Raw genomic sequence first — 26228 nt, 5'->3', positions numbered from 1 at the left:
AATATTAGACCTGTTCCATCTTAGCTTCTCAATAATGTACCACACTGTCTTAGTAAATAAGCATTTACTTACTTGAGTCTAAACTGTTGCTGCACTTGTTTTTGTCAGCATTTAGCAACAAAGTTTGGGGTTTTTTTTTTTTTGTTTTTTGTTTTTTTTTTTGAGACAGGGTCTTACCATGTGTTTCTGGCTAACTTGGAACTCACTATGTAGATCAAGCTGTCCTCAGATTTACTGAGATATGCCTGCTTCTGCCTCCTGAGTGCTGGGATGAAAAGTGCACACCACTACACCTGGCTTGTACATAGTTTTTGTTTTGTTTTTTTAAGATTTACTTTGTTATTTATGTGTATGTATGTGTTTCTTGAATGCACATGTGGGCACCCACCCAGACCAGAAGAGGGCCTAGGATCCCCTGGAGCTGGAGTTATAGGCAACTGTGAGCCACCTGATGTGGGTGCTGAACAAATAGCAAATATTTATTGAGCAAGTTGGGGTTTTATCTCTACAAATGCTATTCTGTATCTGGATATGTTTCAGTTTTCCTATTTTGGTCAAGAGAAAATGTACAGAATAATGTTACTATTTTAGAACTGATTATAAACTGAAAGAAGGAATTGATACATTTGTTAGATTTAAAGAAAAATTCAGTTCTATGTGCCAGGAAATATTTTAATTGTTTCTAGCAAAAAATAAGCATACATTATACAAATATCATTGGTACACAGTACATTAGGCCAAGAATATTGTAAATTTCTGAACAAACCAAAATTAATGACTCAGTGGTGAATATCACTATCTCATACAGAGGATATAATTGTCCACCTTTGGCACAGTATCTGGATGTCAGCTGATGGTTTAATTTGGTATACAACACTCAAGATAACATCAGATTTAACCCTGTTCTTGAATTGACATTGACTGCATGCACTTATTCAGTAAATTGTCTTCCTTTTTTTCTTCAATCATATATGGTTCAGAATCATTTGAAGAAACTGACGGAAAAATAGTTTATAATGTCAGTTTTGGAAATAAAATTCTAAGTATTACTTTCAAAATGACCCAGCTTATTAATAAGCTATTAGCAAAGACAAATTGTCTGCAGTTTTCAGCTTTAGCCTCCCATTTGCCCCAATTCCTTAATATAGAGTCAGAGTACTGTATTCTAGCAGTGACTGCGTAGCAAACTGAAGTACTATATTCCCATTGACTTTCAAAATCTCTTGGGAAGTTAGTGTGTGTGGTCAGTTATATGTTCATTGTCTCTCCATTTTCCTTTAGTTCCCTCTCATTGGGGACCAGAACAGTTTTTCTCCTGCTGGGGTTTCCCTTAACTTTTTAGAACCAGACTTAACTTTCTCCCCTCCCCTTTCCCTTACCTTGGGTAGGGATAATATGTTAAGCAGTGACTAAGAAATACTTTTATTTTTTATTTTTTGGTTGTATTGGGGGATTGTCATAGAGCCTTACACATGCTAGGCAAGCCTTAACCCAAAAATGTAACACTATTATAGCACAGTTTAAATACTACAGCTTTTGTTGTACATTTTTGGTGGTGGTGGTAGGTTTTTTTGAGATAAGACAATCTCGTGTAGCCCAAGTTGACCTCAAACTCACTAAATAGCCCAGATGACTTTGAAGTCCTGACCCTCTTGCCTCCTCCCAAGTGCTGAGAGTACAAGCCTGTGCCACCACAGGTGGTGATAGAAGTCTTTCTCCTTCCTCCTGGTTTTACCGTACTCCTTGATGCAGAAGCACCATGTGTCTCCTATTGGAGATGTTTGCATTATTTGGAATTTGAATGAGAACATCAATTTAGCTGATCCAGAAAGTTATTTCTCTGTGTGTGAATATGTACACGTGCCATGGTGCATATATGGAGGTCAAAGGACAACTCTGAGGAGTCCTCTTCCACCATGGATTCTGGGGCTCAAATTTAGGTTGTTGGACTTGCATGGCAAATGCTTTTACCTGCTGAGTCATCTTGCAGGTCCTGATCAAATTTATGGGTGCAAATCCATAAGATATATTGTAAAAGAAATGGCATAGACAGGTGTGGTGGCATATGCCTGTACTCCCAGCACTTGGAAAGCTGAGGCAATCCTGGGCTATAGACCCTGTCTTAGAAATGCAAAAATTCCCAAAGTGTCATATCCCATTCAGCTCAGTAAAGAGGAAGTAGTCTTCCTCATCCAAGTTTAGCAAAGTGAACATATTAGGGAATGTGATCAATATCACAAGGCTACCCTTCAGATAGAATTTGGTAGAAACAGCCCTTCTTTGTTTCTCATTGGTCTCCAAAAGCAATGTATGATCATTTCAGGTGCTGCTACACTCAGAGTCCCCTCTTTCCAGCTGGTGTCGCCATGTAGTGCAGGAGAAATGGCTGTTTCTGAGTAGTGAGCGCTGACACAGCTCGTGTCATGAGTGAGGACACTTGTCACACAAATCACCTCTGTTATGAGACCCTGCCACTATACCTGCCTGGCTTTTGTGAAATGTGATGAAACACATGCATGTACTGCCTCTTCATTAAAGTTCTCAGCTAGCTCGAGTTGCACATCTTAACAGTGTTCCACAGATAACACTTCTAGCCTATGGTGAGTTCTGGATGCTGAAACATGGAATAAGGGGTTCATTGTAGGACACAGGTTAACAGTCTTACTGAAAGGATGGATGTTGAGGAGGCTGTACATCTTTACATTTTCCATGAACAAATTCAACTGTTTACTTAGTCAAAAGAGAGAAATTGCCATTTATTAAAGTATGTAAATGGGGCTGGAGAGATGGCTTACTGGTTAAGAGCACTTGCTACTCTTGCAAAGGACCTGGGTTCTGTTCCAAACACTCAAAATTGCCTTCAACTATGGTTCCAGGGGACTGTGGGCATTGCATGCACGGTGTATATACAAACAAGAAGGTATATACACATACACATAAATACAATTTTGGCAGCTAACAACTGTCTGTAACTCTAGTTCCAGGGGATCCGACAGCCTCTTTTGTCCTCCGCCGGCATTGCACAACACAGGTGCACTTACCTACAAGCAGGCAATACACACGTACACATAAAATAAAAATATTGGAAAAAAAAAAGGATTCAATGACTCTGGCTGCCATTCTACTCAATTCAGAAGTCCATTGAGCTTTGAAAGCACCAAAGGAACAGGTTCCTAAGGGAAGAACCTTAGAAGAATAAGGAGGGACTCAGCTGTCAGCAGGTTTTAGTCCCTACATACCTCTTGATGGTGGGCATCTTGCCTTTTTTAAATAAACACATTTTATATATTTCGTGTGCCTGTGCACATACGTGCAAGTGCTATGGCACAAGTGGTCAGAGGACAACTTGCAGGAGTTGGTTCTCTTCTCCTACCATGTGGGCCCCAGGAATCAAAACCAGGTTCTCAGGCTTGGTGTCAAACAACTTTACCTGATGAACCATCTCACCTGCCCTTGCCTTCTTAACATGATTTTTGAAGTATAAGATGGTACCTTAAAGCAACTCAGGTTACTCAGTTTCAACTAAAATCTAGAAGCCAAAGAGCAACTATCTCTGTGGGGCATAATCCCCGCAGGATAGTTGGTTTCTGATCTGAATTTTTTTTTTTTTTTGAGACAGCTTCTCTCATAATCCCAGGTTGGCCTTGAATTTGTTGTATAACTGAGAATGACCCTGAACTTCTGGTCTACTTGTTTTCATTCCCTGAACACTCAGATCACAGGGGTGTGCTACCATACCTGATTTTTCCTGTCTAATTTTGACTGAGTGTACTACCTGTTTAAATAAATGTATCTTTATGATGCAAGACTCAGCTATTTATGTATTTATATACACCCCCCCACACACACACATACACACAGGCAGAATTGATATTAATGAACAGGTAATAAGTCCATAGAAGGGTAAGAATATTGGCCGGAAAAACTTAACCTGTGTACAAAAATCTATTGACTTCAATTCAATGCTCTAGAGATAACATTTCTAGCAATAATGGGGGTTTTGTTGGTTGGTTGGTATTTGAGACAAAGTCTCAAATGTAGCCTAGGCTAGCCTCAATTCCTGATCCTCCTGTCTGTACCTCCCAAGCACTGGAATTAGAGGTATGTACATTGCACTTGAGTTTTTTGGTTTGTTTAAATAAGGTCTCAGTATGTTATAATGGTGGTCTCAAACTCTTGGGCTCTAACCTCCTGCCTCAGTCTCCCCAGTAGTTGGGATTACAGGTACATGCCACCATGCCTAGTTCTCACAGCTGTCATCTTTTTTTTTTAATTATTTAATAACCACATGATTAGAAGAAGCATTTCATTACAGCATTAATGACATATTCAATAACAATTTTCTGAGCTAAGATGAATCTTTTTTCAAAATTGGCTGTAAATATGTTCACAATTGAATTAATAGTTATACAATACTGAACTCAGTATAAACCCTATAAGACATAAAATTGAATGAGGTTTTAAGCTTTAAAAAAGATCTCCTTTCATTATTAAAATACACAGGTTCATACAGAAAAACTCATTTTTAATGCTACTAACACTTAGATGTTTGCACACACGTCTCTAATATGTATCTGATTATTACTAGTCACAATTGGTTACTTTCTGAGATCCTTGGCACCAGAGCATGGATGTAAAATCATCAGGTAGATTTCAATGATAATGTTTTTCACCTCTACTAATTAACATGAAGCAAATTTTTATGCTTTTTTTCAAATACAACTCATTTTACTTTTTTTTTTTTGTATTTTATAGGACATCCCAAACAATCTTTTCTATATACCCACATCCCAAATGGCACCCTCCCATAGTCCACCCCCCTACACACACTGGAGCCCATATACTCTGTAATTCCTGTTACTGTCCACTGTGTTGTTGGTGCCTCCAGCTGTTCCCCAGTGCTTCTCCATCCGCTGAATCTAGTCAGTCTATCTAGAGTTCCTTGTTTTAGGAAGATCAGCTCTTCCTCATCTAGTGGCAATCAGTTGCAAATATTATAGCTGACATCTTTAATGAACACCACAAGCCAACAACAGTTGTGAAATACTTACTGTGTTCTTTACCTATTTCCTTCTCCCTGTGTAGCCCTGGCTAGCCTGGAATTCCTTACGTAGACCAGCCTGACCTTGAAGAAGAGATCTGCCTCCCTCCATTTTTGTTGGTTTTGTTTTTGTTTTCTGTTTGCTTGTTGAAGCTTGAGGACAATTTTATTAGAACTTGAGGAAAAAAAAGAAAAAAAAACACGGAGAGGCAAGCTAACAATCCCAGTAGCTGACGGGAGAGAGAGAAAAAGTCATGTCTTTTAAGTTAGGTATGGGGGTTAGAGAAACAGAAAGCCCAGAGTGCTAAGAAAAACACTTGGGCTTTTGGCCAGTGCCTGAAAGAAAAAGGGAAAAGTTAGTTTCTTCAAATTAGGTCTCAGAAAGGCAGGCAGGCAGGCAGGCTCTGCGGTGCTACATGATGGAAACTTTGCAGGAAGCTGCTTTCAGTGCCTCCTTGATGATATGCTAGAGAGGGTCTGGAGAGATGGTTCAGCAGTTAAGAGCACCAGCTGCTCTTCCAAAGGTCCCAGGTTCAGTCCCAACACCCATGTGGCAGCTGCCAGTAACTCTTAATTCCAGGAGGGCTCTGACGCCCTCTTCTGGCCTCCACAGTCGTATGACATGGGTTCACATACATGCAGGCAAAACACTGATACACAAAAATTTTAGCTGGGCATGGTGGCACATGCCTTTAATCCTAGCACTCCTGAGGCAGAGGCTGGTGGATCTCTGTGTGTTCAAGGCCAGCCTTGTCTACACAGTGAGTTCCAGGCCAGCTAGAGCTACAGGGAGACCCTGTCCCAAAAAGACCAAAAATAAACAAAAATAAAATTTAAATTTTAAAAATCGAAGTGAGGTGGGCTGGAGAGATGACTCAGCAATTAAGAGTACTGACTGCTCTTGCAGAGGACCTGGGTTCAATTCTCAGCACCCATACAGTAGCTAACAACTATCCATAACTCCAGTTCCAAGGGAATCCAATACTTCTGACCTCTGTGGGCATTGTACGACATGGGGTGCACTCAAATGCAGACAATACACTCATAAAAATAATTATGGAACTTTCAAAATGGCTCAGTGGATGAAAGCCCCTGCCATCAAGTCTGAGTTCAATCCCTGAGTCCCACATGGTGGAAGGAGAGCAGCAACTCCTGCAAGTCATCCTCTGACCTCCACATACATACACACACAAAGTAATTTTTTTTTTACTTTTAATTTCATCCACTTACCTTTAGAAAGGACGCATCTGTCATTGATTTAGGGATGAGAATTGTTTGAATTTGAGTAGTTTTCCATAACTCCTACAGCTTGGCAATATGTGAATGTACTTTATATCCCTCTTTGAATCTATCTGTAGGCAAAGACAGTGTGTGAATTTCTGAAGCAAAGATCGTTAGTAGTATAAAGCTCTTTATGTGTATATGAGTTTTAATATTTTTAAAAATATTTTTATTTTATGTGTATGAGTGTATTGCCTGCATGTGTGTGAGTGCACTCATGTTGTGCAATGTTGCAGAGGTCAGAAGAGGGCTTCAGATGCCCCTGGAACTGGAGTTAAGGACAGTTTTTAGCCACCATGTAGGTGGGAATCAAACCCAGGTCCTCTGCAAGAGCAGTCAGTGCTCTTAACTGCTGAACCATCTCTCCAGCCCCATTTTAAAAAATATTTTATAATTATTTCTATTTTATGTGTATGAGTGTTTTGCCTGCATGTGTGTAAGTGCACTACGTGTGTGCAATGCCCACAGAGGACAGAAGAGGGTGTCAGATCCCCTGGAACTGTAGTTATGGATGGTTGCTAGTTGCCATGTGGGTGCTAGGAATTGAACCAGGGTCCTCTGCAGAAACAGTACTCTTAACCACTGCACCATCTCTCCAGCCCCCAATATGGGTATTTTAAGTCAGTTAAATTTGAAGGAACTGTATCATATAGTCTTTGGTTTTAGAGCACACAAACATCTTGAATTGACATGTCTCCAAAGATGTAGAAATAGCCAATAAACACATAAAAAGATGCTCAGAATCACTAATCATCAGATAAATGCAAATAAAAATATTTGGGCCAGTAAGATGGCTTAGAGAGTAGATACCTGCTGCACAATCTCAGTTCAGTCCCTGGAATGTAAAACAAAGGAGAGAACTGACTTCAAGTTGTTCTCCGACCCACACACACATACCTTCACATGCACACACAGTAATTTAATGACTATTATATTTATGTATATACACACACGTTTGCATTTTTTCTAAGTAGCTGACAGGCTATAATTTTCCAAGGAAAAGCAAAGTGAGTACAGATTTGCTTATCATTAAAATTTTTCAAAAATTTATTGTATATATGTGGATTGTGGAGGCAGGGACAAGGCTTATATAAGTCAGAGAGTTGTGGAGTTGGTTCTCTCCTTCTACCTGTGCATCAGTTCCAGGGATCAAAGTCAGGATGTCTGACTTGCATGGCAAGTGCCTTTACCCACTGAGTCATCTCACTAACCCAGTATCATTTGAATGAAACGATCACTACTAATATATGTTGTGTTTATTGCCAGTGCCAGCCGGCCAAAACGGAGAGTACCTGAAAGGGGGAGTGAGGATTGAAAGGAAAGGAGACAGAAAAGATGCTTGGGAGGGCTCACAGTGAATACTGCAGCCTTGATTTATTTCAGTTCTGCCTTTTTATACAGAAGAACTCAATTAGTTACAACTGCTGTTTTTCCCCACCTGTATCTGAGGGTCAGCAAGCGGTCAGATCAAAGGCTTCCACTATTGCAGGTGTTGTGAGGCTCTCCATATAAACATATTCCTCCTAATAAGGCAGATTAGATACTGGTGTGCATAACACACACTCAGTAAACAAGCCTGACGCAGCTGAATGATTAGCGGCTCCCGACAGTTTATTTATTTAATATACATTCCCATGCCACCAAGGCCAGTAAACTCTACCTCCCTTTACCCTTCTGCAAAATTTGCAAAAGGCCTTTAGGAGCCTGTTTTTACTCCCTGAGTATATTGCCTGCATGTATGTAAGTGCACCCATGTCATGCAGCGCCCACAGAGGTCAGAAGAGGGTGTCAGATCCCCTGGAACTGGAGTTACGGACAGTTTTTGGCTGCTATGTGGGAACTAAACCTGGGTCCTCTGCAAAAGCAATCAGTGCTCTTAACGGCTGAGCCATGTCTCCAGTCTACCTTATGTCTACTTTAAAAACTGTGGGCTAGGTATGGTGGTGCATGCTTTTAATCCCAGCACTCAGGAGGCAGAGGCAGGTAGATCTCTGTGAGTTCGAGGCCAGCCTGGTCTACATAGTGAGTTCCAGGCCAGCTGGGGCAACAGGGAGACCCTGTCTCAAAAAGAACAGCCGGGTGTGGTGGTGCACACCTTTAATCCCAGCACTTGGGAGGCAGAGGCAGGTGGATCTTTGTGAGTTCAAGGTCAGCCTGGTCTACATAGCGAGTTCCAGGACAGCTGGGGCTACAGGGAGACCCTGTCTCAAAATGACAAAAAAAAAAAAAAAAAAAAAAAGAAAAAAGAACAACAAAACTCCATTGTGCAATTAGTTACAACTTGGCTTCTCTCAGCTCTGTAATTTACATGTATTACCTGCTTTATACTACTCACCAGTACCTTTGGAATTCTGGAAATAAGAATGTTCAGCTGATCTGTTAGAAAACAATATGCATAATATGCAATAACTGGCAAGTTGATGAACACTAAAGGTCCAGTTTCAAATGGCAAAGGGACAGCATTGCATGCTATTTTCATTTTCCTCAGACGTCTTACAAATTTTCCCTTCCAATTCAGTTACAACTCTAAGCTTTTTCTAAGTGAGCCATCAGATTTTTATCATATTAGGATGTGTTACTGTCACTGAGACTGAGTTGTCAGCTTGAAACACCTAGGAAGAAATCTCATTTGAGGAATTTCCTCCGTCAGAGTGGCCTGTGGGGCATTTTCTTAATTGTTAAAATTGATATAGGAGGGCCCAGCTCACTGTGGGCTGTGTCATCCCTAGGCAGGTGGACCTAGGTTATATAAGAAAGGTAGCTAGAGGAAGTGAGCCAGTAAGCAGTGTTCCTTGGGAACTCTGCTTCAGTTCCCACCTCCAGGTTCCTGCCTTGGCTTCCACTTAATAGTGAACCACTGAAAGGTATAAGATGAAAGAAACCCTTTCTTTCCCAAGTTGGCTTTGGTCAGTGTTTTATTGCAGCAACAGAGACGCTAACTAGGATACAGGGGGTAGAACCTAGGGCTCATAACTGCTAGGCAAGTGCCCTATCACTGAGCCATATCCCCAGACTGATTTTAAGTCAGATTTTATCTCATTTTTATAGCTTCCTAATTCATTTCTACAGTGAGTCAATTAAGTAGTTTGCATTCTTGTTCTATCCACAGGATATCCTTCTTGTTCTTTAATAAAGTAATTTAGATACTGAAAAAAAGTGATTGTTAAGTGGTACTGGAACTGCTAAGTTGGTTGTTAATGTTTCCAGTTTTGTTCAGGTTCTTTTTACTTTTCTCAAACTGTTTCCTGCAGTTTATTCAAGTCTATTCAGTGACCATGAGTTCATTGATCCAGCACTCCTTCAAGCACTGTGAAGAACAGAAAACAGAGGATCGCACCCCATCTTTGAGCTATATGTCTATATTTGTATCTCTCTATATATACATACATTATATATACAAAATGACCCATTGAACTGGCTCAGCAAACTTACCTAAGTTACTCCATTTTGTTCAGAGCCATTTCAGCAGCAACTTTGCTCCACACCGAAAGGAAAAGGGGGGCAACCTTGGGCCTTGGAAAATTGCCCTCGCCATGAATCATGGACTGTGCTGATTCCAGATATTATATTTTTACTAACCAGCTTGTTTTCGCTTCTGCAACCTGCTTGCTGTCTTGGGTCGCCCTGACACAGGGCACAAGACCACCCTTGTTATCCTGTTATTGTATGACCACCTAGAAGTTATTTACCTTGACTGTCTTATTTTACTTGTTATGGCTAAAGCAGTTGGCTAGTTTTTAATGTCACAAAGTTGAGTGCCAAGTTATATGACTGTATCGCTTATCTGTACAATGACTGGTTGTTAATTAATAGAATCAAAATACTGCTATGTTGTACAAACCTGATTGGTTCACAAATGTCCTGTTTTAATAATAATTCTGTAATCCTATAAAAACTCTGACTTAACAATCATCAGGGCTGCTTCTACTCCCGAGATAGACAGCCCGGCGGTCGAAAATTAAAATTTACCTTGCTACTTTTCTTAAAGTGGTGTTGGTGATTTTTTACAAACTCTGTCCTATAACAGCCATGGGTTCAGCATGAGCCACAATTGTGGACCTAATTGATTGAACCCCAGACATCCTACTGCTCTTGATTTTAGGGAACAAAGCAAGGAGATGCCCACAGCAATTACTTCAGCTAACTGACCTCACCACCCAGGAAATCTAAGTTAAAACCCGCCCATGCCAGACATGGTGGCCCACTAGGGAAGCTGGCGGAGGAGGATCTCCCAGTTTGTGACCACCTGAGCTATGTAGTGAAACTCTGCTTGAAAAAAAACATTCGACCAGACTTGGTGGCCTTACATCTGTTACCCTAGCACTCGGGAGGTGGAAGCAGAAGGATGAGTAGTTCACCTCTAGAACATAAGAGTTCAAGGCCTGCCTGAGCTACATGGAACTATTTTTAAAAAGTCAAAATCAAGGTGCCTGTAATGGGCATAGTCTTCTGTCTCGCGGGCGTTTGGCTAGCCCTGACAGGAGGCCAGCGTCCCAGGAACTGGTCTGGTAGCTGCGGCACTTCTCTAACCCTCCCGGGACACATTCACATCCTGCTCGGAGGTTCTGCTGCGAAGCCTTTCCACTAGCAACCGGCAACCTCCACTTCCCTGTCCGGTCTCCCAAATGTCCCCTTCCTGTCACTCGCGCCACCTCTGCAGAGTCCCCCAAACCTCCGGGGCTCACCCGCCACCGTCCTCGGTCCCAGCCCTGGCGGTCGGCTCCACAGCCCCGGGACAGTGGCTCGGCATCTTGTCCGCACGCGTGCGCCAGCGCCGGCGGGCGGAGCCCGGTCGAGAAGAAACGGCTGCACCGCCCCAGGGCTTCGCTCCGAGGCTAGACCCGGGAAGGCGGCGGCCCGGCTTTGATGCTGGGAGTTGGCATCCAGCGGTGAGAGGGACGCATGGCGGGAAGGCGGTAACGCACCCTCCCTGAAACAAAAGATGCCTTCCAGCTCAGTACTCCAGACTCTCGGCGGACCTGCAGCTCGGGGTGGTTACCCTCCAAGTCAAACCCAAGAAGGTGCGACACTAGGCACGGAGCGTTAGTTGCCAACGAACCGCTACCGCCTGGGCAACCGGACTCCGCCGGTCTCAACGGCCGCCGCCTTGCAGCGGCGCACGTACACCTTCGAGTCTCCGCCTCCTCGGTTTTCCTCCGCACGCGTTTCTCCGAAGATTTGGCCCTCGGGACGCCCGGTAGTCAGGCGTGTCCTAAGCACCAGAGCCGGAAAAGGAATCTAAGTTGCGATTGGCTCGCACCTTGTGTTCCGGGAACGCTGGGTACAGCGCGAAGGCGAGGGCAGACTGAGAAGAGTGGTGCGGACCAGAGCCGGCATGCCTCGTTACGCGCAGCTCGTCATGGGCCCGGCGGGCAGCGGGAAGGTGGGTTTGTGGGGCTGGCCCCGGGGTACCATAGGTAATTAGCTTCTCTCTGTGCCTTCTTTGGTTTTATTTGGGAGTCATGGCAATTGTTAACAGTTATTGGGGGGCTCGGAGAGAGGGCTCAGCGGAGAAGAGCACTGGTTGCTCTCGCATAGGACTCGAGTTCGGGTCCTTGCACCCACGTCGGGCGGCTTAAGACAGCCGCCTGTGACTCCCGCTAGCTCCTTGGGGATCCGACATTTCTGGTCTCCTTAGACATCTGCACTAAAGTGTACGTGACCCTCCCACCCTTTGGGATAATTAAAATAAACCTATAATAATCTGTATACTTATGCTTCATGTACTGCGCCGGGCACCTCGTGTTTTTAAAAGCACCGGCTGAGCCAGGATCGTCTTCCCAAATTACAAATAAGACACAGAAAGGTTAGTTCCTTTTTCAAGATCACAGAAATTAGTAGTTTGAGCCAGGATTTGAGTTCAGTTTTGTTGACTTCCAGAACGTGATTTGTCATTTACTCTTCCGCAGAAGTTTGGGTCCTGGGTTCCGGTCTAGCTCTGGGAGGGTGGAAAAAATGTTGGAACATGGATTTCTGCATTCTCCTTTTTAAGGCGATTATTAGGTGGTACATTGAGAAACAGCTTATATATTGAGAAAGTTCCATCTGTTTTCATTTCACATCCCAGGAAGGGAGGTCTTGTTTTATGTATCTTGAACACTTAATTCCTGAGTCTTATTTCTAATAGTAGATTTTAGATTTGGCTTTTATTTTTGTTCTTTTAGTCTTTTTTATGTGTATGAATGTATTGCCTGCATGTGTGTAAGTGCACTCCTGTTGTGCAGTGTCTGAAGCAGTCAGAAAAAGGCGTCAGATCTCTTGGAACTGGAGTTTAGGACAGTTGTTAGCTGCTGTGTGGGTGCTGGGAATTGAGTCCGGACCTCTGCAAGAGCAGTCAGTGCTCTTAACTGCTGAGGTATCTCTCCAGCCCCTTTTTAAAATTTTTTATTTTATTTTATTTTATTTTAATTTTTTTGTTTGAGACAGGGTCTCCTTGTAGCCCCAGCTGGCCTGCAACTGTATAAATCAGGCTGGCTCATAGAGATTTGCCTACCTCTGCTTCCCTAGTGCTGGGATTAAAGGCCTTACCCACCAGGCCTGCCCTAGTCTTGGCTTTTAATAGGCAGCAGCAGTATTAGCCCACCAGGGTGATGGTATGCCTTTGATCCCAACATTTGGGAAGCTGAAGGTAAGAGCTATATGACAAGACCCTGTCTCCAAAAGGAAAAAAAAAGACCTAAAATCTAGTGTTCTAATTGGTGGAGTTTGGTGACATGCCCACCTCCTGGTTAAGGTAAGGGGAGCTGGTTGTTAGAATAAGAAAATGAAGAGTGAATGCAGAGGCATTCAGGAGTGGACTCAAGAGTTGGTAAACATCATATAGCTCCTGCCATGCCCTGAGTAGGCTTTCAGTATAAACTGATTCCAGAAATGAGGCTGGGGGACACATGCCTATTATCCCAGCACTGGGTAGACTGAGGCAGGAGCAAAGTTGTACGTAAAAAATAATAGAGCGCTAGAGATGGCTCAGCAGTTAAGAGCACTTGCTGCTCTTGCTAAAGCCCTGGGTTTGAATTTCAGCACCCACGTGACGGCTAACAACTGTCCAGTTCCAGGGATAAAAAATAAGAAAAACCAGACCCTTTAAAATAATAATAGTTGGGCGTGGTGATGCACACCTTTAATCCCAGCACTGGGAGGCAGAGGCAGGTGGATCTCTGAGTTCAAGGCCAGCCTGGTCTACATAGTGAGTTCCAGGACAGCTGGAGCTACAGGGAGACCCTGTCTCAAAAAGACCAAAAAATAAATAAATAATAATAATAATAATAATAATAATGATAATAATAAGTTAAGGCTGGGGATGTAGCTTAGTGGTAGAGTGCTTTCCTAGCATACACAGTGCTCTTGAATTCAGTCTCCTGTACTGTTAAAAAATAACAATAGATTAAAAAATCAACATGCCTTTAATCCCAGCACTTGGGAGGCAGAGGCAGGCAGATCTCTGTGAGTTCAAGGCTACCCTGGTCTACACACTGAGTTCCAGGACAGCTGGGGCTACAGGGAGACCCTGTCTCAAAAAGACCCCCCCCAAAAAAAGAAATCAGGGGCTGAAGAGATGGCTCAGCAGTTAAGAGCACTGAGGACCCAGGTTCAACTCCCAGCACCCACATGGCAACTAACAACCATTCATAAACTCCAGTTCAGGAGAATCTGATGCTTTCTTCTGACCTCTGCACGCATTTCACGGCATTGGTACACTTAAATTCATGCAGGCACTCATACACATAAAATAAAAATAATAACTGGCCTGGAACTTACTATGTAGACCCAGGCTGGCCTTGAACTCAGATCTGCCTGCCTCTGCCTCCTGAGTGCTGGGATTAAAGGCGTCCACCACCATGCCAATATAATTATTTTTTTCAGACTAGATCTTACTATGTAACCTACCCTGGCCTTGAACTCAAGATCCTTCTGCCTCAACTTTCCTAATGTTGGAATTATAGGTATGCATTACCATGCCTACAAAAGGCTGTATATAAATTTATGGCTCCCTTCACAATTTTTCCCAGTAAAATATTAAGGAAATAATATTAGGAGCACTAAAACAGAGTGGAAAAGGTGAAGATATTAATCACATATCATGTTTGGGAAGCTTTTAGAGTCTTTGTAGGTACTGTGTTATAAACAACATAAACATGTTGTTCTGAGTGCCAGAGATGTGCATGTGACTACAATGTGGCCTTTACCTCCCCAGAGCCTATAGTCTGTTTAGGAAGATAGATAGCTGGCCTGTCAGTCACAGTACATATTGATGCCTGGAGAAGGCATCCTACTCTTGAGTACTGTATATAACAGGGAAACATAGGTCAGTGGGGTGGCACACGCCTTTAATCCCAGCACTTGAGAGGCAGAAGCAGGTGGATCTCTTTGAGTTCAAGGCCAGCCTGGTCTGTATAGCAAGTTTCATGCCAGCTGAGACTACAGGGAGACCCTGTCTCAAAAAACAAAAGAAGCATAATGGAGGTTGTTACTTCTATATTTTATATTAATTTTGAGCTATGTTAACATTCCTGCAGCCCAGACCACCCTCCCAGTGCCTTTCCCCTTACTTTCAGCCAGTGTCTTAGATGAAGGCATAGGTTTGGCTTGAGTAGACATTGCCCTGAAGAGTATGGAGAATTCTTTGGGGGGTATGAGAAGTTGTATTACACTACCCTTCATGCTAACCACCACCACCACTTGCTTTGTAACATTACAGAGCACCTACTGTTCCACCATGGTCCAGCATTGTGAAGCCCTCAACCGGTCTGTCCAGGTGGTCAACCTAGATCCAGCAGCAGAACACTTCACCTACCCTGTGATGGCTGGTAAGTCTTGGCAGAACCTCTCCCTCGGGCATAGTAAAGCTCAGAAGCCAGTGAATGCTGGTTGCTCATGCCAGAAACTGAAATCAGTTACTACAGGCTCACCCAAGGTTTCATGGTGAACAAGAGGCTGAAGGGTCATTTGGTGATATGTGTTTGTAGGTATTAGTGTGACAGCATCCTTTCTTGGGCTTTGGTATGAGACTTAAAAGTGAGTGGAAGCCAGGATTGTAATGGTGTTTTGTTTTGTTTTGGGGGGTTTTGTTTGTTTGGCTGGTTAGCTGGTTTTTGTTGTTTTTGTTTTGTTTTGGTGTTTTTAAAACAGGGTCTCCCTGTAGCCCCAGCTTGCCTGGAACTTGCTATGGAGACTGGACTGGCCTTGAACTCACAGAGATCCACCTGCCTCTGCCTCCCAAGTGCTGGGATTAAAGGTCTGCGCCACCACACCCAACTAATAAAAATTTTTTTAATTGGAAAAAAAATAATAAAGCTCAAGTAAAACCTGTTCATTTAGAATGAAGATAAATATTTGGGTCCACAGCAGTCTAGGCATATAAATCCCTGTGACAGATGACCACATAGTAGGAGGGAGCTTGGCTAGAGAAAAGGACAAAGACTAAACCTTGAAGTTGTATGTTCTTCTGATTCTAGTAGAAGAGAATTCAGTAAGGTAGGAGGAAAGTACAGCATCGGAAAAGATAAGGGAATTTATTTTATGTATTTATTTTATGAGACAGGGTTTTACTATGTAGCCCTAGCTGGCCTCAGACTCAGAGATCTGTCTGTATCTCCTTGAGTGCTGAGATTTTAGGCATGTGCCACCACACCTCACTCTTTTTTTTTTTAACACATTTGATTCTTACAGGAAATTCTGTGCCTTGAAGTTTTCACTTAATACACCTGGGAGACTATATCAGTACTGGAAGAGAGTCCCTCCCTTTATTTTCTATTTATTATTTTTATTTTATGTGTATGAGTGTATTGCCTGCATGTGTATAAGTGCACCTGTGTCCTGCAATAATACCCTCGGAGGTCAGAAGAAGACATCAGATCCCCTGGAACTGGAATAAAACAGATGGTTATTAGCCACCGTGTGGGTTCTGGGAATCGAATCCAGGTCTTCTGCAAGAGCAGTCAGTACTCTTAAATGCTGAGCCATCTTTCCAGTCCCCATCCCCTCCCCCCATTCTTATGTTTGCACAGTATCCACTGTGCAGTGTCTGTCGTAATTTATGTATTCTGTTCCCTATTGGTGGATACTGGTACATTGAAAAAAACATACATATACAAGTTATAAATTTTGTTTTTTGTTTTCTTTTTTACTTTATGCATGTGTGTCTGTCACATGTATAGTGGTACCATGGGAATCCACAAGAGGACATCAACTCTCTTGGAACAGGAGTTACAGGCAGTTATAAACAGCCTGATGTGAGTGCTGGGAACTGAACTCTGGAAGAGCAGGCAGCATTTTTAACCACTGAGCCATTTCTCCAGGACCCCCACCCCCCCCGTACGTGTGTGTGTGTGTGTGTGTGTGTAAGTAACTGAACCTGGAGTCTGCAAGCCCCAGCAGTCCTCCTGTACTCACCCTTACAGCACTAGAGTTACAGGCCTGTGGTCATGACCAGCTTTTAGCATGGGTCCTGGAGATTCAAACTCAGTTCCTCATGCTTATGCAGCAAGTGCTCTTACCCACTGAGCCATTTCCCCAGCTCCACACATGGGTTTTTATATACTTGTTAATTACTACTAGGAAGGATAATAATTTTCAAGTGGACACTCATTCTGGTCCCTGCCTGGCTCTTCAGACATACGAGAACTAATTGAGGTGAATGATGTGATGGAGGATGATTCTCTACGGTTTGGTCCCAATGGAGGATTGGTATTCTGCATGGAGTACTTTGCCAATAATTTTGACTGGCTAGAGAACTGTCTCGGCCATGTAGAGGACGACTACATCCTTTTTGACTGTCCCGGTAAGTCAGTGACATGAAATGTGTTGTCTTCCCTGAAGTTGTGATAGTTGTGTTCGCCATGGGAGATAGTTGTATTTATAGTTCTGAACTACTGCACTGAGATTCAGTTTATTCATTGAGTTTGTCGAGTGTTTACTTTTTGCATTGAGAATGATCTAGTGAACAAGGGAACTGGGGTTACTGCCATGGAATTACAGCCTAGTGACAAGCAAGAGCATATAAATGAAGTCACCTTATGACAGGTGACTCACAGAAGTAACACAGACTGTCCTACAGCAGAGAGGTTCAGGGGGCTTCTAATGAATTGGCCTTTAAGCTAGGCTACAGGATGAAAGTGAGACAGTTGTATAGGCAGAGGGCAAAGAGGTCGGAGTATCTGGGACACAGCGAACAAAGGTGTCATGAGGTGAGACTGGTAAGGTAGGTAATCTCACACAGCTTCTCATGGCAAATTGTGAACTTCAGACTGGAGCTGAACTCAGCTTTGTTCATTTGTGGCCCTCATTTGTTTTTTGTTTTTTAGGTGTTTTGATATTTTTTATTTGTTTGTTTATTTTTCATTAAACATACATAACCCTCTGAAAAGTATATATCATAGATGTAAGGCTTGGTGTATATTCCCGGATAGATCACCCCTTTGTGCTCGGGTTTTTGTTTTTCTGTACTGGGGATGGAACCCAAGGCTAGTTTGTATCAAACAAGCACTCTGCCACTGGGCTGCTTCCCTAGCCCTAGCATTGGCAAAAGCTAAAGTATGAAAAACTTCATTTTCTCCATGAAATGTGATAATCTGCTTTTCCCAAGGAGGCAGCACCTTAGGCTTTATGGTTGTTTTGAGAGGCTGTACCACCCCTTAAAAATTGAGTGGAAAAACAAAACAAAAACAAAAAAACCTGAATACACAGGTTTGGGGTATAGCTTAGTCATAGAGCACTTGCTTAGCACACCCAAGGCCATGGTTAATCCCAACATCACAAACAAAAAAGCAAAACACCTGAATATATTACTAGAAATTGACTCTTCCCCTTCCCCCACCCCCAGTACTGGGGATTAAACCTAGGGCGTCATACATGCTAGGCAAGCATCCTACCACTACACAACCCCCCTTTAATCCATGGGAGCAACCTGTGTTCTCTGTGTAATGACGTACTGTTCTCGTGGTGTTCTTCCCATAGGTCAGATTGAATTGTACACTCATCTGCCTGTGATGAAACAGCTGGTTCAGCAGCTCGAACAGTGGGAGTTCCGAGTCTGTGGAGTTTTTCTTGTTGATTCTCAGTTCATGGTGGAATCATTCAAGGTCTGAGGATTAACTAAAAAGTAGACTTGGGGAACTGGAGAGATGGCTCAGCAGTTAAGAGCACTGACTACTCTTGCAGAGGACCTGGGTTGGAGTCCCAGCACCCACATGGAGGCTAACAATCATCCATAACCCCAGTCCCAGGGGATCAGGTGCCCTCTTCTGACCTCCATGGGCATTGCATGACATGGGTGCACTTACACACATGCAAGCAATACACTCATACACATAAAATAAAAATAATAAATAAGGGGCTGGAGAGATGGCTCAGTGGTTAAGAGCACTGACTGCTCTTGCAGAGGACCCAGGTTTAATTCCCAGCACCCCCATGGTGGCTACAAACCGTCCTTAACTCCAGTTCCAGGGGAATCTGAAGCCCTCTTCTGACCTCTGTGGCGTTGCACGACACGGGTGCACTCACATACATGTAGGCAATACACTCACACATATAAAATAAAAATAATGAATAAAATTTAAAAAAATATTTAAAAAATAGATTTGGGGAACTGCTTATGAAATAAAAATTGAGACAAATAGGTGTTATATAAAGTAGTGTATTTTTAAAAAACTAGCTGGGCATGGTGGTTCATGCCTATAATCCCAACACTCAGGAGGTTGGGGTAGGAGGGTTTCTGTTAGTCCAAGGCTAGCTAGGGCTACATGTCTCAAAAAAATCAATTTTTAATTTTCTAAGGTTAAGGACTTTTTGTCTAGTTTAGAAACTATCTAAATCAGTTTTACTTCTCATTAGTAGCTCTTCAAGAGTTTGAATTTGAGAAAGGAGGCTAACAATGCTATTTAAATTGAGAAATGTGATCACTGTAGATTTATTGATTGACTGATTTGGGACAGAATCTTGCTATGTAGCAAAGGCTGGCCTAGAACTCTATCCTCCTGTCTTAGCTGGGAATAAAGATATGCCACACCAATCTGGTCACTGTAGATGGAGTCTCATTTTTACCTTTGGAGTCAAGGGTCAGCCATCTGATTAGCACATGTCTTTCTGTAAGATTGGCATTCTTTCATTTGGGCCAGTTTTCCTCCAGTGAATTGGGAGAACCATATTGGCAGCAGCTGGCTCATCTTCCCTGTTCTGATTTCTCCTTCAGTTTATTTCTGGCATCTTGGCAGCCCTGAGCACCATGATATCTCTAGAAATCCCGCAAGTTAACATCATGACGAAGATGGATCTGCTGAGTAAGAAAGCTAAGAAGGAAATTGAGAAGTGAGTTCACTGATCTTGTGTTCCTGGCAGAGCTATGGAGATGAGTTCCCTGTGTCACTGAGACGTAAGGCTCTCTGAGACTAGTTTCCCACTTATTTTTAAAGGTTTCTAGATCCAGATATGTACTCTTTGTTAGAAGATTCAACAAGTGACTTAAGAAGCAAAAAATTCAAGAAGTTGACTAAAGCTCTATGTGGACTGGTAAGCTTTAGAAATGTAGTTTTTTGGGTCTTCTCTAAATGACTTGGTCAAGTGTTTGTGCACATCCAACTAAGTTAGTGGCTGTTGTATGGGCAGTATAATCCAACTGTATTTCCTGCAAAAGGGGATGGGGTGGGCTGGAGAAACGGCTCAGTGATTAAAGTACTTGCCAATCTTGCAGAGGATCTGACACCCACTATGCCCTCTATGAGCACCCACACACATAAATAAAATTTAAAAAATAAAAATAAAAAGAAGGTAGTACAGTCTTAACACATCTGTTAGTTTTAGCCTTTCAGATAGCTCAAAACTGTTTGTGCCTTTATGACACTCTGCTGGGTGTGAAATTGAGGTAAATACCCATGAACCAGCTTCTGGTTAAGTAGGAAGCCAAGATGTGTAGGAGCTGGTCAGAGGTGGGAAGGTCAGTCACGATCTGCTGCTCCTCTGTCTCTGCCTATCCCTTTCCCTCTCCTAACCCAGCATACTAATTTGGTTTGGGTATTTTTGGGTTTTTTTTTTGTTGTTGTTTTGTTTTGTTTTGTTTTGAGACAGGATCTTTCTGTAGCCCTAGCTGTCCTGGAACTCTCTATGTAGACCAGGCTGGCCTTGAACTCACAGAGATTCGCCTGCCTCTGCCTCCTGAGTACTGGGACTAAAGGCATGTGCCACCAAGCCTGGCGTTAATTGGTTTGTTTTTATTTTACATTTATTTGTGTACATGTGTGCACAAACACACATGTGCAGGCATGTGTGCCAAGGCATGCATGTGGAGGTCAAACAGCCTGTGAGAGTCGGTGCTCTCCTTCTATGTGGGCTCTGGGATTGAACTTAGGTCATCAGGCTTGGTGGCAAGCACCCTTATCCACTGAGTCATCCGACTAGCCCAGCTCACATCATAAGAAACACAAATGATTATAAAACTCAGCCTTCGGGAGGCAGAAGCAGGCAGATCTCTGAGTTCTAGGCCAGCCTCGTCTATTAGCAAGTTCCAAGCTAGCCAGAGCCACATAGTGAGACCCTGTCTCAAACTAATAAACCAACCTCAAACCCAAGATGAAAATAATAGATGTTGCACAATCTTAGAATGAACCTTTCTTGAAATCCTCAATTTGTAGATTGATGACTACAGCATGGTTCGATTTTTACCTTATGATCAGTCAGATGAAGAAAGCATGAACATTGTATTACAGCACATTGATTTTGCCATTCAGTATGGAGAAGACTTGGAATTTAAGGAACCAAAGGTAATTTCTGATTTGGGGTGCTTCTTGGCTTTGGAGAAAAATGGTAACCAGCACTTACTGGCCTCCTGGTTAATCTCAGCACCACCTTATTTTGTCTTGGTGTGGCTGTTATCTGGGCTTTCCTACCTTGTCCCCAAAACTGACACTTGTGTTTAACAGGTGGGTTTGGCTTCACTCTTACCTTTTTTTGAGGCAGTATTAAGTTTCTGCACTGGGAACTTAAGGATATATACAGAAGGGGTAGAATCTGTTTGGACTTAAGTGGCTTTTACACGCGTCACTGAGGAGACTCAGGATAGCTGTCAGAGCACAGTCAGAGGTCATTGACTGAGGATCATCGTGAATGTGGTTTAAATGACAACACTTCGCATGAGTTATAAGCAAGTCAGTTTACATCTGGAACAGTGCTGTCAGTCTTAGATGCTCTTATCATTAATGATCACATATGAGCAGTACCCAGAGCTAGCCCTGGATACTTGTTCCATATAGAGCCTTACCTGAACAGTATGTAGGCACACACTAGGCTGAGAGGAATGAGTGCATTTTCTATTTCCTTTGTGTCAGGAACATGAAGATGAATCTTCCTCCATGTTCGATGAATATTTTCAAGAACGCCAGAATAAGTGAAGAGCTTACTGCAAAGTGACTGTGTATGAAGCATGCAGCCACATCAGCAGAGCAGTCTCCTGAAGGATGTGATGTAGGAAGCTACTTATTTTAATGAGAAGAATACCCAGCTCTTTGCCTAGAATATGCCTGAATTAAGTTCTGGGTTATTCTGAAACTGCTGCTCTTTCAAGTGGGATATTTTATTCTGACAGCATCATTTTGGATTTTAAAACTCAAAGTTGGAATCAATGCACAAAGATTTGTATATAATATAAATTAACTGTACTGTACAGTTATGGCCAGTCTAACTTTATTTTTATAGTTGGGTTTTTGTTTTTGAGGGGATTTGGTTTTGGTTTGTTTGTTTTTGGAGAGGCTTAAGTTTTTGTGATGAAATATATATCTACGTCCAAATGAAAACAATATGGAAGAATATACATAAATCTTATTTTCCTATTATTTGTATAATTATGATTAAAACTTTTGAGATATATATGTATTATTAGAAACAGAAAGTCCATATCTTTCATTACTCTCTTGTTTTCCAGGCAGAATTTGAAAAACAAATTCCAGGAGGATTGGGACTAGGAAGACCCTGTTTGTAAAAAATAAAATCCCTTCTGTTCTGGATTAAGAAATGAAAAGAGAGAGAGAGAGGTGGGGGAGGAAGGAAGGAAGAAAAAAAAATCCAGAAAACTCTCAAATGGGTTCATTTCCCCAAGTGTCAAAATGTAGGCAGAGTTTGTTTAGAAATCTAGTTTAAATCTATGTAGATATAATCACTGATGCTCCTAATCCCAGCACTCAGGAAGCAGAGGTAGAAGTCCCATGAGTTAAAGCCAGTCTGGGTTACATAGTGAGACCTGGTCTCAAAAATTAAATACATAAATAATTTTGGTTTGTAGTCTCTGAACATTTAAAAGTTTAGATAGTCCTTGAATAGTACATACTCAAAAACAAAAGAAAGAATTTTCTTTTTCTTACTGCTACATCGAATTATGTTCAGGATTTCAGTTTGTGGATGTGGGGTGTGTGCAGGCTGTGGGGAGTGGCTAGTCAGTAGATACTTCTAGCACCCCTACACATCAGGCTGTCAAAGCAAGGCTGTCTTACTGGGTATTGCTAGGCATTGCATTATGAAACATTTTACATAATCCCTTTCATTTAATCCCTGAAACAGGCTTAAGGCTTCACTGGTTATTTGGTGACCAATCTGTCAGCTAACATTAAGTAAGCTCTCAGAGAAATCATTTTATTCAGGTTACATTTTATTACTTTGGCTTAAAGGAACAAGTCTCCCTAACAGAGTCAAATTTGATGTATTTTCATTAAAGAAGGCAATTGAGGAGCCTAAGGTATCTCTGGTAGCTTGTACCTGGATGCCCAGGCTCTGGAATTGGGTGTCTGTTGTGGACTGACAGAGCTGCTCTCACAGGACCAGTCTGGGGAGACCTCCATAATAGGAAAAGACATACCAGACTCTTGTTGAAAGAGTAGGAATGCAGAGAAAGAAACATGATGAGCATTCAATGGTGACAGTTCAAGATTACAGCTAAGGAGGTTTATCTGCCCTTTATTCCCATGGTGGTCCCTGTCTGTCTCACCATGACAGGAAAAAGGGAGCCAGAAACACCTCAAATAGGCACCAGAAAATCAGATACCTGTAATGCCAGCATGCAGGAAGTGGATTTAGAAGAATCATAAATTCAAGGTAATCCTTGAGTACATAGCTAGTTTGAGGTCAGCCTGGGCTACACGAACTCATAGTCTCAAAAAAACAAGAAAAAGGGCCAGAGAGGTGGTTCAATGGGTAAGGGCTCATGTCAACAAGCCTGATGAATTGCGTCAAAATCCCCAGAATTCACAAGGTTTCCGGAAAGAGAATGGCCTGTGGGAATCAGTGTTTTTGTTTTTTTTGTTGTTGTTGTTGTTGTTTTATCTTTTTGAGGCAGAGTCTCCCTGTAGTCCCAGATGTCCTGGAACTCACTATGTAGACCAGGCTGGCCTCGAACTCACAGTTTTTTGTTTTTTAAATATCTAAGCGGGAAGGCTAAGGTAGGGGACTGAGCGGTGTTGGATTTAAAACTGGCCAGAGGATGCTTTGCCAAGAAGGTGACCTCAGGGAACACCGGAGATGGGTTAACTACTGGAAGGGGCTTCTAATTCCAAACCATTCTTTTTCTATGCACGTTTTACGCATGCGCCAAATCTCTGGGCCCTTCACGCGTGCTCTGGCGCTCCTTGGCGTTTCTTGTGATTAAGCGCAGGCGCGGACAGCCAGGCCGGAAATGCGACTCGACTCGCTGACCTCTTCCGGCTTACTTCCGCCCACTCCACCCTGGCTCACAGGTCGGAAACGCTGTTGCTTCGGGTTGAAACCGGAACGCTGCCAGGATGCCGGTAAGGCTTCGAGCCCCGCGTGCAGGGAGGCGGCGGGAAGCTAAGGAGAGGCGGAAGGGCCAGCGCTGGAAGGCCGGAGCCGGGGGACGGCCTGCGGCGTGGGAGACCGCCGCCCTGCCTCCCAGTCCTCCGGACACTCTTCCTCCAGCCCCGGCCCTGCTCTCCCGGCCTGCCTCTTCCTCCAGCCCTGGCTGTGCTCTCCAACCCCGGCCCTGCTCTCCCGGCCTGCCTCTTCCTCCAGCCCCGGCTGTGCTCTCCCGGCCTGCCTCTTCCTCCAGCCCCGGCTGTGCTCTCTAGCCCCGGCCTGGCTCTTCCTCCAGCCGGGGCTCTGCTCTCCGGCCCCTGCTCTTCCTCCAACCCGGGCACCTTTTCTTCAGCTCTTGCTCTTTCCTCTAGTCCCGGCCCTACTATCCAACCTGGCTCTTTCCTCCAGCTCCCGTCTCTTTTCTCGCCCCACTGGTCACCAACCGCCAAGCAAGCAGGGTTTCCAAAGCCTCCGCGAAGCGAAGAGCGATGCATTTTTAATTTTTCGTTTTTGGTTTTGAATCTAAGGTCCAGCTTCTCTTTTTTTCTTTTTTCTTTTTTTTTTTCCACCCTATCACTTCCACTTCCTCTTCCGCCCCAGGGGCGGGTCCGCCTGCTTCTTGTCACCTGTCAGACTCAAGTCCTCCCTGCTCCCCACCCCCGTCAACGCTAGTTGCCAGGTGTTTCCTTTTCCGTGTGCATCCTAGTGGGAGTAAAAATTGATGATGGTGCGATAGTTCTAAACAGTCTCCGCTCCATTTTTCAGATTAGTAAAGGAAGTGGTTCAGTAACATACACATTCATCATTACTGAGCCGCCCCCCCCCTTAGTTTCCAGCAGAAACTAAGGTCTGTGCTTAAGGAGACTGCATTATAATTAGGTAGACAAAATTAGGAAATAGTTTCAGATTGTTACAGATGGTATAGAGGAAATAGATGGATAATAGTGGCACTTGTTGGTCATCCCAGCACTTGGGAGGCAGAGGCAGGAGAATTCCAAGTGTGAGGTCAGCTTGTACTATATAAGGGAAAGGCTGTCTCCAAAAAGGGGGAAAAAATAAAGAGGCTTGGGAGATTCCTCAGTGGGTAAAGTGCTTCCTGTGCAAGGGCACAGCAGCCTGTGTCTCTAACCCCAGCCCTGAGGAGGCAGAGATAGGCAGATCCTGGGTGTTCATTGACTAGACATTCTAGCCAAGTTAGCAAGCTTCAGATTCAGTTAGAGATCTTGTGACATAAAATAAGGTGGTAGTAGCTGGGGAGAGGGTTCAGTGGGTAAAGTGCTTAGTGTACTAGCATGAGGACCAGTGATACATCCCCAGTATCCACACAAGAAGTGGGGGAGGCAGGCTACATTTGTGATTACCAGCATTTGGGAAATGTAGGGGCTCCTTGGCCAACCAGCCTAGCGACTTGGTGAGCTCCAGGTTCAGGGAGAGACCTTATCTCAGAATAAGGTGGGGCAGCAGTTAAGGAAGACATCTGGTATCAACTTCTGTTCTCTACACACACACAAATACACGTACATGTACACATACATAACCACACACACAAAAGATGGAAAACAATTGAAGAACACACCCAGATTTGACCTCTGGCCTTCATGCATGTATACATACACAGACACACACACAGGAAAAAAAAATTCCTTGTGAAGGAGACTGCTGTAAATAAGGTATACTTGTATTAAAAAGGAGCAAGCCATAGTTCCATCTATGTGTATATGTACTGGGAATTGAACCCAGGGCCTCATGTGTGCTGCACAGATGCTCCACCACTGAGCTATATCCCTACCTCCTTTTTCCTTTTTATTTTGAGAGTCTCACTGAAGTTGATCAGACTGGCCTTGAAATTGTGATCCTTCTACCTCCCAAGTAGCTGAGATTACAGGCCTGCATCACCATGTTCAGCTTAGATGTTTAAAGAATTTTAAAGTTGACACCTCAGGCTGGAGAGATGGCTCAGTGGTTAAGAGCACTGACTGCTCTTGCAGAGGACCCAGGTTCGATTCCCAGCAACCACATGGCGGCTAGAAAGTATCTGCAACTCCAGCTCCAGGGGATCTGATGCCTTCTTCTGACCTCTGTGGGCATTGCACACTTACATACATGCAGGCAAAACACT

The 26228-nt window shown here is 43.3% G+C and overlaps 3 protein-coding genes across 4 annotated transcripts in view; 2 read left to right on the top strand and 1 right to left on the bottom strand.

Moving 5' to 3' along the window:
- Positions 1-258: 258 nt before the first annotated feature.
- Fam216a (family with sequence similarity 216 member A) lies at positions 259-11659 on the bottom strand. The gene is given in 9 exon segments (XM_017799681.2): positions 259-1005; positions 2256-2337; positions 2339-2390; positions 2393-2436; positions 2481-2614; positions 6272-6393; positions 11008-11252; positions 11388-11534; positions 11583-11659. Coding segments are annotated over 9 exon segments (1014 nt in total). The 3' UTR covers positions 259-894.
- On the top strand, positions 10632-22141 carry Gpn3 (GPN-loop GTPase 3). The gene is made up of 8 exons (XM_008839393.3): positions 10632-11705; positions 15021-15129; positions 16935-17102; positions 18278-18402; positions 19512-19627; positions 19732-19828; positions 20947-21075; positions 21640-22141. The coding sequence occupies exons 1-8, from the start codon at positions 11658-11660 to the stop codon at positions 21700-21702; spliced, it is 855 nt and encodes a 284-aa protein (XP_008837615.1). The 5' UTR covers positions 10632-11657; the 3' UTR covers positions 21703-22141.
- A 1792-nt stretch (positions 22142-23933) lies between these two features.
- The window catches only part of Arpc3 (actin related protein 2/3 complex subunit 3), a 17020-nt gene continuing 14725 nt past the window's right edge, over positions 23934-26228 (top strand). Inside the window, exon 1 of one of the 2 annotated variants that reach the window (XM_029566615.1) lies at positions 23934-24084. In XM_029566615.1, coding sequence (XP_029422475.1) covers positions 24079-24084 — 6 coding nt within the window. In that variant the 5' untranslated portion in view covers positions 23934-24078. The remainder of the gene's footprint in view (positions 24085-26228) is intronic. The other variant, XM_008839392.3, reaches the window with a different exon arrangement.

This window comes from Nannospalax galili, unplaced genomic scaffold, assembly GCF_000622305.1.
Source record: "Nannospalax galili isolate Female #2095 unplaced genomic scaffold, S.galili_v1.0 scaffold218, whole genome shotgun sequence".
In the NCBI taxonomy this organism is placed as follows: domain Eukaryota; kingdom Metazoa; phylum Chordata; class Mammalia; order Rodentia; family Spalacidae; genus Nannospalax; species Nannospalax galili.
This window is presented reverse-complemented; position numbering and strand designations above follow the sequence as displayed.